Source organism: Augochlora pura, chromosome 7 (genome assembly GCF_028453695.1).
Source record: "Augochlora pura isolate Apur16 chromosome 7, APUR_v2.2.1, whole genome shotgun sequence".
NCBI lineage: Eukaryota > Metazoa > Arthropoda > Insecta > Hymenoptera > Halictidae > Augochlora > Augochlora pura.
In genome coordinates, this window is record NC_135778.1 from 17,157,761 (window position 1) to 17,174,397 (window position 16,637).

Sequence of the window (16,637 nt, forward strand, 5' to 3'; positions counted from 1 at the left end):
ACCAGATCAGTGGATGTTCCTATGTACGATCAATTCATCGTGGGAAACAGTTGCCGTAGAAATTGTCCGCTTTGATCGATTCGTATTCGTTTCTTGTGCTAGATGGACAATTCTTTCGAACAAAATAGTTTCGCTCGAGCGGCATTACAGGAAGAAAAATGGAGTTAAAAACGCTGTGAAGGATCAGGTATTTCGCGCAGAAGAGGCTGGTAGCAGTTCGGTAAGAAGTTTGTCGGTGAAAAGAAGAAGAAGAGGGAAAAAGTGAGACAAAGGTGGTGTCCGGTGGTGCAAGACACCTATTCTCGCAGCCGGTCATAAGGCGAAAAGTCGAGAGGAACGTAGCCGAGCGTAGGTTCCCCCGTAGTGGCCTGGCTGGATGCACGGGCACAGTATACGACTATACGACGTGCACAGCAAGGTACACAGCGTACTTTCATAATGTCGAAGGAGTACAGGAGACCCGAGGCCCGTGGCACTCGACGGACGGCTAGTGAAGGGAACGGATCGTCATAGTCGGTCGACGCTCGAGGCTCGATCAAACGGCCAGCGAAATGCCGTCCGCATAACGCCGCGTCGCGCTTAACGGTCTTCGGTAACAGGTGAATCGACGATTTCCGGGAATTGGTGGTGAGTTTTCAGCGGTATATTCGATCGGAGAACCGGGCGAACACGTTCAGCTGGTGAGACACCCAAACACCGTGCGAGACGTCATGAAGAATCTGGAGGAGCGTTATCGCATTGAGGAGCGAATCACCACGAACGATCGGTACCATCGAACCGATTGATCGAACGATGGAAGGACGATCGTCGGACGTCTTGATCCCGATGACCAAAGACTAGATCGTGGTGACCAGTGCGAACCGAGAACGCTTTTCCGTTGGATCCGTTCGATCCCGATTCCGGACGTCGAAGACTCGTCGCAGCTTGTGTCGGCTGCGAGCATTCTGGTGTAAACACGCGAATCGTCGTCGACGCATTAACGGACAAGCACGTTGCGCTCGAAACGAGTTTTCATCGGTGCCGTGCGCGCGACCGCCGAACAAAGAAACTTCTCGTGAAAGTTGCCGCGAGGTGCGCGGATAAAGAGTGTTCTCCGGTAGCCGGGCATCGTGCATCGTGCCTACATCGCGGATGATCGCGACCACGGCCAGTGAGTTCTCAATGTGATCCCGCCTTTCGCCGAGGCCAGCAAACGACATATCGAGGATGACGCGAGAGATTCTCCTATCCCTTCTGGGGATCCTCGTCGTGGGCGCAGAAGGCACGTATTCGTTTGAGCCACATTTCCCTAGAGTCGACAGCCCCCCCCCCCGATCAGCCCGGTGGTTACTCGAGCACGTACAATTTGGTCGCGACACGTTCCGTTCCGTTTCGTTTCATGCGGCACGAGGTATTCAAAGAAAGCTGCCGTAAATATGCCAGATTTGAAGATTATCGTTCGATATACGGGACACTCGGACCTATACTTTGTATCGAGTGAAACGGGATCTTCTCTTTTCTTGTCGTAAAAGGAAAATAGTTGGTAACGAGGAAAGAGTAACGCGACTCTCTCTCTCTTTTCTCGCGCGGTATTCCAGCGATCTCTTCGAACGGAAATCGGATGTATCGAGCGCACGCCGATATCTCCGAGTCCGTTGAACCGCGTGGTCGAATATCGACGCCGGAATGGATCGCAGGAATTTCGAATCCGACGATCGTTCATAGTTTTCCATCTGTTTCTCCGCTGTTTGTCCACGGACACCGAGGAAAGGAATACGAGCGGACAAAACAGGTACCGCCCACTCGGTTCTCGTCCACGCGGATTTTCTGGTGTCTCGAGGTCACCCGGTGTATCCGCCTCGAATAAAACGCGCGCAGGTCCCCGTCGCTCTGACTGTCGCGGCTGGCCTAAACCTTGCGAATTCCATCGGATTTTTTTCATCTTTTTATACGAAGGGAAAACAACCGGCTATTTTCGTCCGAGGACATCGGATAGCGATCCGATGGTGTCGAGAGGAAGGCGACGGGTTTGAAACTCTTTGGCCGAAACAGAGGCCGCGATTCGACTAAATCGGCGAGGCGAAGCGAGGCGAGGCGAGGCCGAGTATGCAGGGGCGCAGTCGTCGAGCGTGAAAGCGGAAATAGGGTGTTTTCGTGTTCGCCGATTCTGGCAGCCGGCAGACACTGTGCGCGCCAGTTAGGGCTGGGTCCCGATCAATCTGATTCCGTGTTTCCCCCGACCGAGAATTGGTCGACTTAGTTTCAGCGGGACTGGTCTGTCGAGTCCAAGCGGGTTTCGCCTTTTGTAACTCTTATTCTCCTAGGTGACCTACATGGAACACCTTGATAGTCCGAACACCGTTTCTGCGACCCGCGTATTAACGGCCACGCGCTATATTACCTCGCTGGGAACACGTGGACAGACACCGATCATTTCACCGGGATACGATTTATCTTCTTACCGGTCGGTTGTTTCACGTGCCCGCCTGTTCACCGCACTTTCGATTCGGCTCCAACGAATCGCGAACATCGGGAAAAATTTAGTAAACGCACCACCGTTCGTTTACGTCATCCACTGCCTAGCCACACTAGTACCGCTGGCGCGAACTTTCATCCGCGCCGGACAAAAACGCGTAGGAAGGACGTATAGCAATACTAGGACCTAGAGCAATTACTAGGAAATTACGGCTTCGAAGACGATAATTGATCTCCGGTGTTACTTCGAGTATGCGTTTATTACCTTCTCGCAGTACTTGGTAATAAAGGGGATGGTCGGTAGGAAGGACAGGCATCCATTAAATAATAATTAACTCGGGACATTCATTTTTCTAAGGTACAATTTTGTTGTGTCTCGAGGCTCGGGATTCCTTCCAATTACCAGTTTGTGCTTTTCCGAGAATCATCAACAACTCATCTCCAACATCCATTCGATGCTTACACTATTTCAAAGTAAAAGAATTGTGTCACATTAGTGGTGATAATAACAGTTTGAATGGGACTTTTAGAAATGTTAACGTCTTTAGTCTCTTTAGTTAGACGTCTTCTCTGTCTTTTCGACTTTTTCATTCAATAATCTCTAACCTTTTTGTATGCTTTACCGTAAATAATAACGATAATAATAATTAAAGCATCGGGGGCAAAACAATATAGTAGATTAATACTACGAAATTTCTTATTTACGAAAGATCCCGCCATACGTCCATCGCCTCGACGGTAAATATCGGCGTCTTGCACCGTTCTCCGGCGTCTGGATGTAGCCGTGGCGAAAGGGTTAAACGTTGATTCTCCGTCGTAGAACGTGCTGACAGAACCGGCAACAGCCATTTCATACAGTCGTCGTTTCCACGGTTAACTCGTAAATAGAATGGTCAGCGATCGTTGATACCTGTGCGTTTGTCTGTGGGAGAGGCTGGTTCGCACGGCTCTGATCCGATTCCAGAGCTGTTGCAAAAGTGTCGGACGAGAAGGATAGGGGTTGATAGGTCGATTAATAGACTCCGATAGAGTCGGTGGCCGGTGCAAACTCGATACAGTGGGCAAGCAAAGCGTCCTCGAGATTCTAGGCGAACGCGTTTCTTTCCTTTTCTTTCTCATTCGCGGGAGGAAAGAGGAAGCGTGTCGAACGCTGCAACGAACTAGGCACGTTTCCATCGAGCTGAGACGGTCGTAACATTTAGCCAGGCCAGGTCTGCCCCGACTGGCTCTGGGTAGACTCATTGTCAGAAGCACGCGAAACTCGCGATAATCTATGCCTATGCTGCGGTAAACGCGGCACACGTGGGTGGGGCACGGATCGGACTTCCACGCCCGACGCAGGTGAAATTTCGAACCGGCGCTCGTTACTTCCAACCGATCCGGCCTGATATGCGATCAGCATTCACGATCTATCGCGAGTATTTTGGTGATGGAGCGCGTTACACAATCCCGAGTCCCCAGAATTTCCGCGTATCACGTGCGCTTAGGTTACATCCAGATCGAATGTTTTGGCTTGAATGACAACGAACCAAATTCTCGGAACTTTCGCCTATAGATCAATCGGAGAGCGAGTGCGGCGAAAGCCCTAGCTGGTCGAGCAGGAACACCCAATGAACGATTCCTTCTTGTTTTCGCGATCGAACGGTCGCCATCGACACGACTCTTCCGGTCGCAAGGTGTGTTCGATTAATAAAATCCGCGTGTATCGTGATCGTTAGGAACTCTCCATTGTCTGATAGTGTACGGTTTCCCCGAGCTTGTACCAGCCTGTATCCGTCAGCGGACGCGGGACAATCGCACGAAAGTACACCTTTCGCGGCACGATTTTCATTTCCTGACGCGTTGCAAGGTGTCGCAAGTCATTGCCGATCGCGACGACACGGCACACGCACCACGTGCTTTCCTACCTTCATCGTGCAACACAATGGATTAGGAAACCCGCGAAAGGAGCCCGTTGTACATCGGGCGCTGATACAACCGATACAGTCGAACACCGGGAAACGGTTGATTTGAAATTGGTGGGCTAACGATAAGTGGCACGAATTCCGTAGCGGAATGGCGGCTTCGGTTGGACACCGGTCTGGGACACCACTTCGAGGAACCGATCACCGTTAACCGGTTCTTCCCTCGTGGCCTACTGTCGTCGGCAGTAAAATTCGCTCTCGGTGCGCCGCATTTACGTAAACGCAACGGCAACGACACGTAATATCCGTCGTTACGATCGCGTACATCCTCTCCGGCTTCTCTTTACGATCGCGCCGGAAATCGTGGGGCGAGAACACCGCGGGAAAAAAACGTGTTATCGATTCCCCCGCATCTCGAAACAGCTCGTATCGAGCCGGTCGATCGTGTTCCAGTAAATTGCCAATGAGCCGCCAAAAGGAGATCCCGAAGGACCCTCGGCGGAAGAAAGAATGAAACGGAATCGGTCTTTCTCGATAGCCTCGATTGTATCCTTGACGATCGATCTGATCTCCCCTTTTTTTTGCGAGATAGATCGTAACCAGGCACGCCCACTTTCCAGCGTCCCGACAATCGCCTCTGTACGCGCGATACTTACGTATAACGAGCCGTGGAGCACGGGAGTCTACGCTGTCGGGCGGACTCGTGGCGCACCAGGCGCCAATCTATCATAGCACCTACCATAAACTGACTCTCGCTTCGCACCGAGAACGATTATTGCAAAAAATTCGCGCAGACTGTCCTGCACGAGCGACCCCCGGGCGTGGATCGACTCCAAATTGCTCGACCTGTAATTAACTTCCTGATTGTTCCCTGAAACGGTTCCGTACCGCGAGCGAGAAACAACCATTTTCAGGGGAAAAAAATCAAACCGACAAGAAAGTCGAGTAATTATTGTTTCGCGTCGCTGAGAGTGCACACAATGGAAAAAGATTACCACGACGTGCAATTACATGGGAAAAAGGAGAAACGGGGAGACCGACGAGTCCCCGATAATTAACGACTCGGCTTTCCTCGAATCGAACGAATCGAACGAATCGAACGAATCGAAGGAGGATACAGAAAAATGGCGATAAACCAAGAACTGTACCGTGACACGCTTCGCCGGTAGTAGTCCCGACCCAACACGAAGTAGCTCCATGTCGTACCGTTATTTCGGCTTTAAAGTTTTGTAACCGCATGACCCAGACCCACGAAGCGATCAGCGAATGCCAAAGACTCGAGGCTAAAGCCTAGCAGCGTACGCACATACACGCGCGCATGCGACGACTCTTAACCGTGGAATTCCACTTAACTGAGGACTCTTTAGGGCTCCGGATAAAAGCCGAGATACCTTTTCGCTGAATAATTGCAGCATCAAGTGTGAATCTTTTTGCTTTTGTTCCGTGCGATGTACGCTATCTCTCGTTCCCCTCCAGCGTTCGACGCCTATGAAATCGTCCAATTACAATTAGTACGCACCGAACGTAAGTTTTGCCGTAAAGTTGAGAGAACGGATGGTACAGTCAAGTTGAAAGTTTACTGTCGATTCTCGGTGCACGTAATTAAAACAGCAGTTATTAATGCAAGGTGAAACCATATATTAATTACATTTTCCGCAGAGAACGGAGCCGCGAAAGAATCGAAAGAGCCGAGCGGAGAGGCACAGCACGCGCGAACGCGTTTACGTTAGGTTTAATTAACCCGTTCACACGAAACGGTAACTCCATGTCCCACGAGAAACGGGGTCTTCCCTAAGAGTTCGAACAGTCTCGAGAGACAACGGATGCTTTCACCCCGAGTGGCGCGCAGGTGATTCAACGCGCGCAGACTCTCCTATTTAAATGAACGGTGCTCTCTGTCTCTCTCGCTCGCTCTCCATCGTTCTCCATTTCTTTCTCGAATAGCGGTCTCAGAAGAATTACCGTCGCGATCTCGACGGACCGACGAGAAAATGCAAACGAGGTTCATCGTTAAGAGCCTGGCAGTCGACTCGAAAATCAAAGGCCATCTAGCCGTGATCGGCCTTGAAGCATCACCGGAAACGGTATTCCTCGAGCCGAGAGACTGCTACGTTCCTCTAATCGCGGCTAGAGATTTTATCGCCTTCTCCCGGGCCCCTCAACAAGTTTCACGAGTCTCGGACCATTATCGTCGCCTACTTCCATCCTGATGGACACCAAGGTGTCCCTACAATCGCCGGCGTATCAGCACTGGTAAACAACCGCGTGTAAACCAGTCGAGAGGATCAAAAGATAGCCAGCACATTCTTTCTTGAATATTCGCGCGTCGTTCTATTTGGTCGAGGCATAAATAACTTCCGATGCAGCCACTATGACTCACCGGGACGAACGAGTTTTTGCTTTCGCTAAATAAACACGGAGTTCGAGAAATAAAATAAAAAGAAAACAATAACCGAGTAAAAGAAAAAACAAGATAAATGTCTGATAAAGAAGGAGAAGTCATATGTGACTCGACCTAACAATCATTCCGTAATCATTCCATCCGAGAGATCGTCTAAAATATTCTGATATTTTATTAAGAACAGTAGAATTCCCGTGGACATTTCGTCCACCGTACATGGTCCTCGATTTCCAGCGGGCTTTTCACTCGTAGAAAAAGTTTTCCCTCGCAGAAAACTCTCGATGGCTTCATGGATATCGTATACGCGACCCACTAAGTTCGATCCTTTCGCGGACGATAGAAAATCCGCGACGCGCGACTAATTTCTAGAGCCGAGTGCCGCGAATAATGGTGGTCTCGTGGGACTTTGCCCAAGGTTTCTCTTGATCCGATGTCGCGTCTGTCTATTGTTCGATTTACTTTTACTGCGGTCTACGAGCGAAAGAATCGCGGTACTCGCGGAAAGACAAACGCGCCCTTGACACGTTGTCGCCAATTAAAGATCCGCCGCGACGCCTTGCGTAACGGAGAATCGCGAAAAACCAATTGGGAACGAAAGGAAAACAGCGTCGATCTCTACCAAGCGGCCTCTACCAACACCTTTATCGATAGTATCGCGGTATTTCGAGACGCCTGCTTTCAAATTTGGATAATTGTCCCGGTTTCGCTGGTCGCTTAATTGCCGAGTAGGCTCGCGTTCCTTTCCAGGAATCCCGCCTGAAAACAGGGCGAGGGTCGTAAAACTTCTTTGTCGGAATGATTTTTTCCCTGAGCTCCGGTCGAGAAATCAGCAATTTGGTTCCATCGGAAAGAACGTAGTTCGCGGTTAATGGCACCGGAGAAATGAGAACTATGGTATTCGACTAGCTGTTAGCGAGCTATTAAGAAAATACCGCAACGATCTGACGGTTAATGAATCAGCGGCTTGCAGCTGGGGATTGCTTCCGAGCCGTCACGAACTGAGAGATGTAATTTTCTTGAATACAGGATTGAAGTGCGGTCATCCGGCGGTACCGATGAACGCCAAGGTGTCGTTGTCCGACGATACTCTGGAGACCGCCTCCGTGGCGACGTACACGTGCGACGCTGGCTACGAATTATTCGGGTAAGTCTAATTGACTCGAACACGCATGCTAACAGAAGCCGAGAGTCCGCGGGTAATTTGCAGGAGGCCGCCAAGTCCTCCATTAATTCGATCATCGCGAACCGTTACTCTAGAAATTGCTAAACAGCCGTGGATTCGCGGAGCGAGTCACGCGAGGAGGAACGATTCCGGTGATTGGGATTTAAACGATCGATCTAGAGGGTTCTATGAGTGGGTTTGAATTTATTTGCACGACTTCGGCGGTTGGTGCAACATTCAAAGTGTCGGTTTTTGTCGTTCGTGGCACGCAGGAACGCGTGGCGGTCGCAGTCGAGTGAGACGACGATGTTTCTCGCGGCACGACAGTAGTCGATCGCAGGCCGGTTGCTATTACGGACTTTCTCCGTTTTCATGTAATTCTTATGATCGAGGGGATATTTGCTCGCGTGTCCGCGTCTCGATCTCTCGTGGTCGCGCGTCGTTTGTAGCGTTTACAGAGTTTACAGCGAGCCGAGGGTATTCGATGAATCTGATCGAGGCAATTGGTTGTTTAGCAGCGGCAGCCTGACGTGCAACGCCCGGGGGAAATGGCAAGGAGACCTACCATTCTGCGGTAAGCATTCCTGCGAGGACGAAATCTTTTCGCGGCGCGCATAATTTCTCGGCCGCGGCGGCGGCGGCGGCGGCGAGCACGGTTCGATCGCTCGTCTTCCTTGACAACCAGATCGCTCGCTCAGCTTTCTCCTCGAAGCTCGCAGGAGAGGAGACGTCGCAGTCGCAGTCGCTGTTGCCGGTGCATTCCGCGATCGAAGAAATTTAACGGTGTTCCCGCTTAAAATGCGACACTGTCCCCTTTTCCTGTCTCGTGTTTCGATGGAAAGCGATTTCGCCCGACAATATGTACATTGACCTTTCGTCCGCGTCTCGTAACACAACTTATTCGTAGTTCGTCGCGGCGGAAGGAAAAGTTTCACTTTTACTCGAACAAAATTCGGACCGACGCGCGACGATTTCGTAGGTAAAACGCGTGTCGCGGACGCGTTATGCAACCGAAGATCCCGCTCGGCGACAGCCGTTTCGAGCCGAAACCGTTCTTGCAACCGTCGTACCGCTACTCCGACGGAAATCATTTCGAACGAGCTGTCGCCGAGAATGCGGAAACCCGTGGAAGCCGGAAGATTCTGAAACCACAAACTGTGTACGACTCGGTGAAATCAGCTAGGACAGCGGCGGATAATCGTCTCTCTCTCTCTCTCTCTTCCTATTATTAAACGCATCCTGTCGTTAATGGTCGTTTTGTTAGCTACGGCGTCTCCTAGCTGGCAACACCTTTCTTCGGCGTCGCTCGGTTCCGAACAATTTGCTTCGCGCCGGTCCGCATCGGGCCACCGATCCTTTCTTTTCCATGTTTCTCTGAGCTTCTTGCAAGGGGATGTTAACGCAGATACTGTGCCACAGGTACGAACGTCGCTTTCCGCAAACCGACCAATCAATCGACCACTGTGCGAGGCGGAGACGCTAGCCACGGGAACGACGGCGACTCAAGCACCGAACACGATGGGAAACGGTGCACCGAGACGCAGAGCGAGCCAAGTCCGTGGTGGAAAGTCGACCTCCTCAAGTCCTACTCGGTAAAGGTCGTCAGAGTGACGACCAGGGGTTGTTGCGGTAAATTCGCCTTTTCGTTTCGCGCGACCTTAATCCCCAAGGTCGCGATTCTATCGATTAACGCGTTGAGCACTGCGTTTGACCTTTATTCCAATCTGCGGGAGAACAAGGAATTGCTAAATGCGAAGAATACTAATGCGACAACTGAGTGGGTTCGAATCATTGTGGTGTAAGCGACATTTTCAACAATGTTGACTTATAACTGGAAATATAATCGAAATATAGTACAATGTTAAAAAGATCGGAAGAATAAATTATAAAGTTACTATAGATTAACTTAACGTGAAATTACCTTAACAATAGATTTACTCGGTAAACAATACACATGTTCCCAATCAACAACACTTTTTGTTCTCACAAAGAAGAAAACTTGTGACTTACGCCACTATGACTCTAACGCAATCAATTAGCCCAATGCGTTAACGAAGATACGAGTACCTAGGGTGGTGATAGGAAGCCGCCTGTTTTTTTGTGACTCTCTCGGAAGCAATTAGGAGATAGTCCGCCCCTGTTCCATTCATGGAACTCGTCTACCCGTCGCGACGAAATTGAGAAAGTTCTCCGTTCCCGATAGGTCACCAACCCCTTCAGGACATCGAGATACGCGTTGGTAACAGTAGCGCGGAGTTGCAACGGAATCCCTTGTGCGCCTGGTTTCCGGGCACGATCGGTAAGCAACTCGAAAAGCAAGCTACATGTTCCGCCATGAAATCGTGAGAGCCTTGGACAAGCAATAGCGTAAAGAATAATTGAAAATTCTTGCTTCAGAGGAGGGCATCACGAAGACCTTCGTGTGTGCCAGGGCGCTGATCGGGCAGTACGTGTTCCTGCAGCTGGTCGGGGTCGAGGGCAGCCTGAGCCTGTGCGAGGTCGAGGTGTTTGCTGTCGACGGTAAGTTTAGAAACCCAGAGCGTTCTGGTAGCCATTCAAATAAATTCCTGTGGAATAGTTGCACCCGATTTTCCGCAGAGTTCTCAACGGACAGGTGCGCCTACGCCGGGACACCGGCTGACGCCGATCTGGCCGCTTTCAACTCCACCTGTTACGAGTTCGTGGTGAAGAAGGGTGGATCCTTCCAAGAGGCCCGGAACTATTGCCGCACCAGGGGCGGCGATCTCGTGCATGGCTTCAAGGTTTTTATAACTCATATTCCGCTCGTGTTTCGGTAAACGACCAGCGCGGACGTTCTCTTCGATTTCGCTAACGGAAAGTCGCGAGTCACGTTGGCATGCTCCAGTTGTCGGCTAAGCTTCTACACCTTTTGCTGTGAGGAACGAGTGGGTGTTTTCACTTCTACGCGCGATTGCAGGGCGCGGCGTCGGTCTATATACTGAACAATCTCGAGAGACGAAAGGACAAGCTGAAAACTCAGCTGGTCTGGATAGGCGCGCAAAAGGAACCGCTGATCACGGCGCGAACCTGGCGCTGGGTGGACGGTAAGTATCAAGAGCCGTTTATTACCTATTAAGTCGGGCTAAAGGACTTTTTCCCTTCTCACGATCCATCGACTGCCGCGTCCATGGGAACCGGGTCGGGTAGCAGCAAGGTTGGGCAATTCTGGTCGCGATTTGACGACCCGGACCGATCCGATCGATCTCCGCATTGGCAATTACGCGGTAATTATAGTTCCGTCTGCCGCCGGAATTCATTTCGTCCGAGGGCGGTTTGGAAATTCGTCGGCCGGCCGCGGTCATCGGGGCCTGTGAAATCGAAGTTCGAATCGACGAGCAGCGGGGAACTGTCGGCGCAATCGCACGCGCTAATAAATAGAACGTGAAAGTTGCCACTGTGGGGAAATCGACGGGAAGTTACACCCGTGAGCGTCTGCTCGAACGTATAATCTCTCCTAATCGTTTGTTGCGTCTGGATCGGCCAGACTAAAAGATTGCGCGTAAATCCGTGGGCGTTCTGCTACGGCTTAAGGACCTGTCGTCTGAGCTAATTTTAACCCTTTCATTTCTAACGATCTTGCATTCGACGAGCTTCGTTATTAACGATCGTTGCAACACGAAGAAGCAGCATTGATAATATGATAGTCGAAGATGACCGGTTCGCTTTCAGGCGAGATCGTGCAAAAGCCTTCCTGGGGGAAAGACCAGCCGAACAATTACAACGGTGAACAGAATTGCGTGGTGCTGGACGGTGGCCGCAGTTGGCTTTGGAATGACGTCGGCTGCAACCTTGACTATTTACATTGGATATGTCAAAGCAGTGAGTGAACTCGATGCGAGTCGAACTGTACATGGAACAACGAGTGGAGTTTCCGTAATATGCTAGAATATCCAATCTCACCCGCGTCCACTTTTCAGGGCCACCTACTTGCGGTAGCCCAGAGAAATCGGCGAACACGACGATCGTCGGCACGAAGAGGACGATAGGCTCCACAATCGACTATGTCTGTCCCGACGGCTACATGCTGATTGGTTCGAAGAACAGAGCCTGCGAGCCGAGCGGATTTTGGAGCGGCGAGCCGCCCACCTGCAAATGTAAGCTCGATCGAGCGCGGTGCTACGCGGCCCGCATAATTATCGCGAAGATGCGGCTAGCGATTCGCAATCGCGTCGCGTACAATCGCCAGACTGCGGATCCGTATGCGTTTGTTGCTTGCGCAACCGCGTCAATTACGAGAAAACGGTGTTTCTTAATTATTTGTTCGGCTAACTAAATTCGTCGCTTGCTCCGACTGCTGTACATAACGAAAACCGCTATACGATTATGACACCGATGTTCCCAGTCGTCGACTGCAGTCCCCTCCCGGAACTGGAGAATGGCGCCATAACGTTGGTGGACAAAAGAACCACGCATGGGGCACTTGCCGATTACGCCTGCAAGGAGAATTACACGCTGATCGGCGACGCTAGACGTAGATGCGGCGACGGCGGAATTTGGAGTGGACATAAACCTCAATGCTTGTGTACGAAGCTAGCGATACCATTCTAGTAATGCCAGAAGGCGGAAGTGTAAGGCATTTACCGTTCCTCATTTTCCAGTCGATTGGTGCCCTGAACCGCCGCCGGTCAATGGCGGAGTCGTTACCACCACCGGGCGACGAGCCGGATCTACTGCCACTTACTCTTGCCAGAACGGTTTCATTTTATTCGGCGATAACGTGAGCTATTTTACAAATTAATCTATATTTTGGAAATCATCGGCATCAAAAGGTACACCGTTAATTGGGTACAGGTGTTGACGTGCGACGTCGGCGGCGAGTGGTCTGGTAAGGCGCCCCAATGTAAGTTCGTCGATTGCGGTGCACCAGCGCAAATCGAATTCGGCACCGTGTCCCTGATCAACGGCACCACTACGGTGAAAAGTTTGGCGATGTACGCGTGTCAGGAGGACTACTGGTTGGTTGGCGAATCGAAGCACGAGTGCACGAGAGAAGGAAAATGGAGCCACGCCACTCCGTCTTGCGAGTGTAAGCTTGAGATTTTTAGTATACCTCGAAGTAGACGGGATGATTATTCGATCTATTTTTTGATTGTTTTAGTGATCACTTGCGAGGAGCCCGAGGTGCCTACAGGGAGCTACGTTGTCGGTTACGACTTGAACGTTCATAGTGCCATCGAGTACCACTGCGAGGCAGGATATCTACTTCAAGGGGAAGCTAGACACACGTGCGGCAAAGACGGAGAGTGGACTGGAGAAGTTCCCACCTGCGAATGTAAGCATGTTCATTATATACGACACCTATAACGCGATAGGACAATTTGTGTGTCCTTTGGCTGTGTAGCCAAAACTCTAGACCTTACTAAATCAACAATATCTCCTAATTAACACAAGTTCACAACTTTTTTGGAGATCTTGTAACTAAAGTGTTAACTTTTGAAAATACACGAAGGAAGGAACTCTTACTAAATTCTCTTGTATCGATCGTATCTTATCACGTTATTTGAATGGTCTACAAGTATCTATAATAAATATCACAAGTAGAACGTGATAGTTACACAATTCAGAGCACAGCGAATTTGACGTTGACCGAGTTCGACGTGGTTAACAACAATGACATCGCGTTCGATGTGTCGCAGATGTGGAGTGTGGCAAAGTTTTGCCCGTGTTAAACGGAGCCGTGGAATACGCGAACGGGACAACTCATCTGGGAAGTGAAATAACTTACAGCTGTACGAGGAACTATAGGTTGAACGGAGTGTCGAGGAGATACTGCTTAGACAATGGCCAATGGAGCGACGCGACTCCGAAGTGTGAAGGTACCCAGAGATCCGAGACGAAGAGATCCGTTCATGCGAGAATGATTGCCAATGAACAGATTGAAACGCGTTCGGTTGCAGAAATCCGGTGTCCAGAACCAGTGTACGCGGAACACGGGATTCTGTCGGTGACCGGGAACGACAGAATGTACGGGAGGACGTTAATTCGCACCGGGACTCCGGAGAACTCGAACACGGGTGCGACTTCCTATAAAATCGGCGCTCTGGCCAAGTATCGCTGCGAGAGGGGATACAAGGTGATCGGAGAGCCTCTGTCCACTTGCGAGGACAATGGAAAGTGGAGCGGCGAGGTTCCGCGTTGCGTCTGTAAGAACAATTTTTTTAAAGTCTTGATCGAACAGCTGCAAAAGTAATGTACTGACAATTCAAAAACTGTTCGTCCAGATGTCGATTGCAGCAAACCTGAACAAATTCAACACGGAAAATACACGTTAACGTCGAACGCAACTTATTATGGTGCAGCTGCGCTCTACGAGTGCGACGGTAACTTTGAGCTTGATGGATTCGCCAGGAGATTGTGCCTAGAAAATGGCACCTGGAGCAGTGACACACCGGTTTGTAAAGGTAATTGTCCTCGCGCCGTTCGACTCATAAGCTGATTCCTTAAAAGGTTCTTCATTCATCAAATCTATTCACAGAAATCAGGTGCAAGGACCCGGAGAAGGAAGGAGTACTGTCCACGCAAGTATCGACGCACAGCGTGGGCGGCATCGCCCACTACGCGTGTCCGCGTGGCTATTACATGGAAGGAAACGAGACCAGAGTCTGCTTGCAGAACGGCTCTTGGAGTGGAAACGTGCCCGCTTGTTTCTGTAAGTAGTTTCACTAATTTCGTCTTTTCAAACAAGTATATGAACGCTTAATGGTTTGCTTAAAAAAGACTCGGTTACGAAAGTAGTGCCATGACAGTAAAAACTTGTCCATAGCGGTCGAGTGCAAGCACCCGGGGCCCATAGAAAACGGAAGAGTGATCGTGGTGAACGGGACCACAACCTACGGCGGAACCGCAGAGTATCATTGCCTACCGCAGTTCGAGAGAGTCGGCCCATTTCTAAGAAAATGTTTGGATACCGGATCTTGGAGCGGCGAAGAGCCCAAGTGCGAGTGTAAGTACGATTTCTGAAACATCTCGGAGTTTCTAGAACGATTGATATTTACGTTTTGTTGGATTTCTCGATAGTCATGCCGAACGAGGTCGCGGAAGCGCAAGGCGTGGGTACCAGCGTTGGGATCGGTGCCGGAGTCATCATATTTATATTAATTATACTTGGACTCGTTTACCTAAGACTGTAAGTACTAGTGCAACTTGATCGGAAGACCATAAACCGTTCAACGAGTCGAGTCACGAATGGTGAACAAATATAGTGCACGCTTGACTATCACCTTCTCAGTTTGTGGTAGAATGCTTAACAAAGAGTATAATGTTTTGTTTATCTGCGCTGTCTCGTATCGTTGAATGAAGCATCCGGAAAAGTCCGGAGGAAATTGCATGGAGTACTCGTTGCAGGAGGAAAGCTACGCCTGTGAAAAATACGGAGAATGTGCAAGCTGCCGAAAGGAAGGAGGATCAAAACGCCGCTGTAATGTCCTACGCTACGCTTAACGATGGAACGCCTAACGCCATGTACGAGAATGTTCCGGAAGACGGTCTCTATGATAGTCCTTACAGTATAAGTGGCAGTACCTATGGGTGAGTTGAAAATCTAATAGACCAGAGTGCTAAGAAACACATGTAATACACGATTTTCATTTCACGAAGGTACGGCAACAACGTTAGGAGACATTACGGAAGATCCGGACACTACGAAGCTGAACCGGTCGCGAACAGAAACGGCATCACCATCAACGGTGTGTCTGTGCGATAGTCTGTCAGAGTCGTCCTCGGAATCAGGTATTATTTATGTACAGAACAGAGATATGTGGGAGGACACCGACACGCGAACCATTGTTGCCTTTATTTATGTTATTGTGTTGAGCGTATCGCCGATTTCTGTAAATAAGTAAAGAGGATGAACACGACCGAAGATTATGACTTCGCGCAAAAATTCGCGTCAACAGCTTTCACGGCGGAACGAAATTTGGCGAGACTTCAATTCCACGTGTATCATTGTGTATATAGAGTGTTACCGTAATTTAGGACGACTATTTGTAAATCTCAAGTGAAAGGCGCATCTTGTAACATAAGCTTGATTGTTCGTTGGTTGCACGAATAAAGAAACCAATGCTCTTGTTTTATTTTACACGATACTGTATCTTCCTGGGACTCGAGCGACTACCTTCTGTGATCTTGATCTTTATACTATGTATGTTACTGGAAAAGTTTGAATTCCGCCATTCTATAGAATGCTTAAGCATTGTATATAATGCTCACCGTTTTTAGGCAATGTATGAAACGATTCATATTTCATTAACAGAACCGTTACATAGCCTTATCAGGTCCTTTTTCTATATTTTGCCTAAATAGCATTTATCCTTCTATAGAATGCCTAGGTATTATATACAATGCTTAAGGAAAGTATGTAATAATTCTCATATTTCATACATTGCCTAAAAACGCCGGTCATTATATGCAATGCCTAGGCACTTTGTAGAATACTGGTTCTTTATATATTGTCGGTAACAGGTACACTACAAAATGTTGCTAATAAGAATACCACGATAAAGGGAAAGAATTAAAAAGAATGAAAAACAACGGGTTTTCACTGTTAACAAGTGAATAAAATACATACCGTTGCAATTATACTTATAGAGAACATCGTAAAGGCGATTACGAAACGCGCACCAACTATATCGGATCCTCGCACTGCCTTATAAGGCAATGCTTTCGCTGTCAGTAACTTGCTCCAACTATGGCACCT

General features: G+C 49.5%; 1 protein-coding gene across 1 annotated transcript; it reads left to right on the plus strand.

Annotated features, from left to right (window-relative positions):
• The first annotated feature begins 6,567 nt into the window (after nt 1–6,567).
• On the plus strand, nt 6,568–15,977 carry Fw (CUB and Sushi multiple domains furrowed). Its single transcript, XM_078187560.1, has 22 exons — nt 6,568–6,611; nt 7,730–7,903; nt 8,437–8,495; nt 9,341–9,550; nt 10,125–10,220; nt 10,319–10,441; nt 10,520–10,683; nt 10,860–10,986; nt 11,612–11,761; nt 11,860–12,036; nt 12,285–12,464; nt 12,541–12,659; nt 12,734–12,968; nt 13,041–13,214; nt 13,579–13,758; nt 13,840–14,085; nt 14,164–14,343; nt 14,418–14,591; nt 14,706–14,885; nt 14,960–15,068; nt 15,287–15,469; nt 15,539–15,977. Exons 1-22 carry the CDS (start codon nt 6,568–6,570, stop codon nt 15,642–15,644), a joined length of 3,390 nt encoding a protein of 1,129 aa, XP_078043686.1. The 3' UTR covers nt 15,645–15,977.
• Nucleotides 15,978–16,637: the final 660 nt, after the last annotated feature.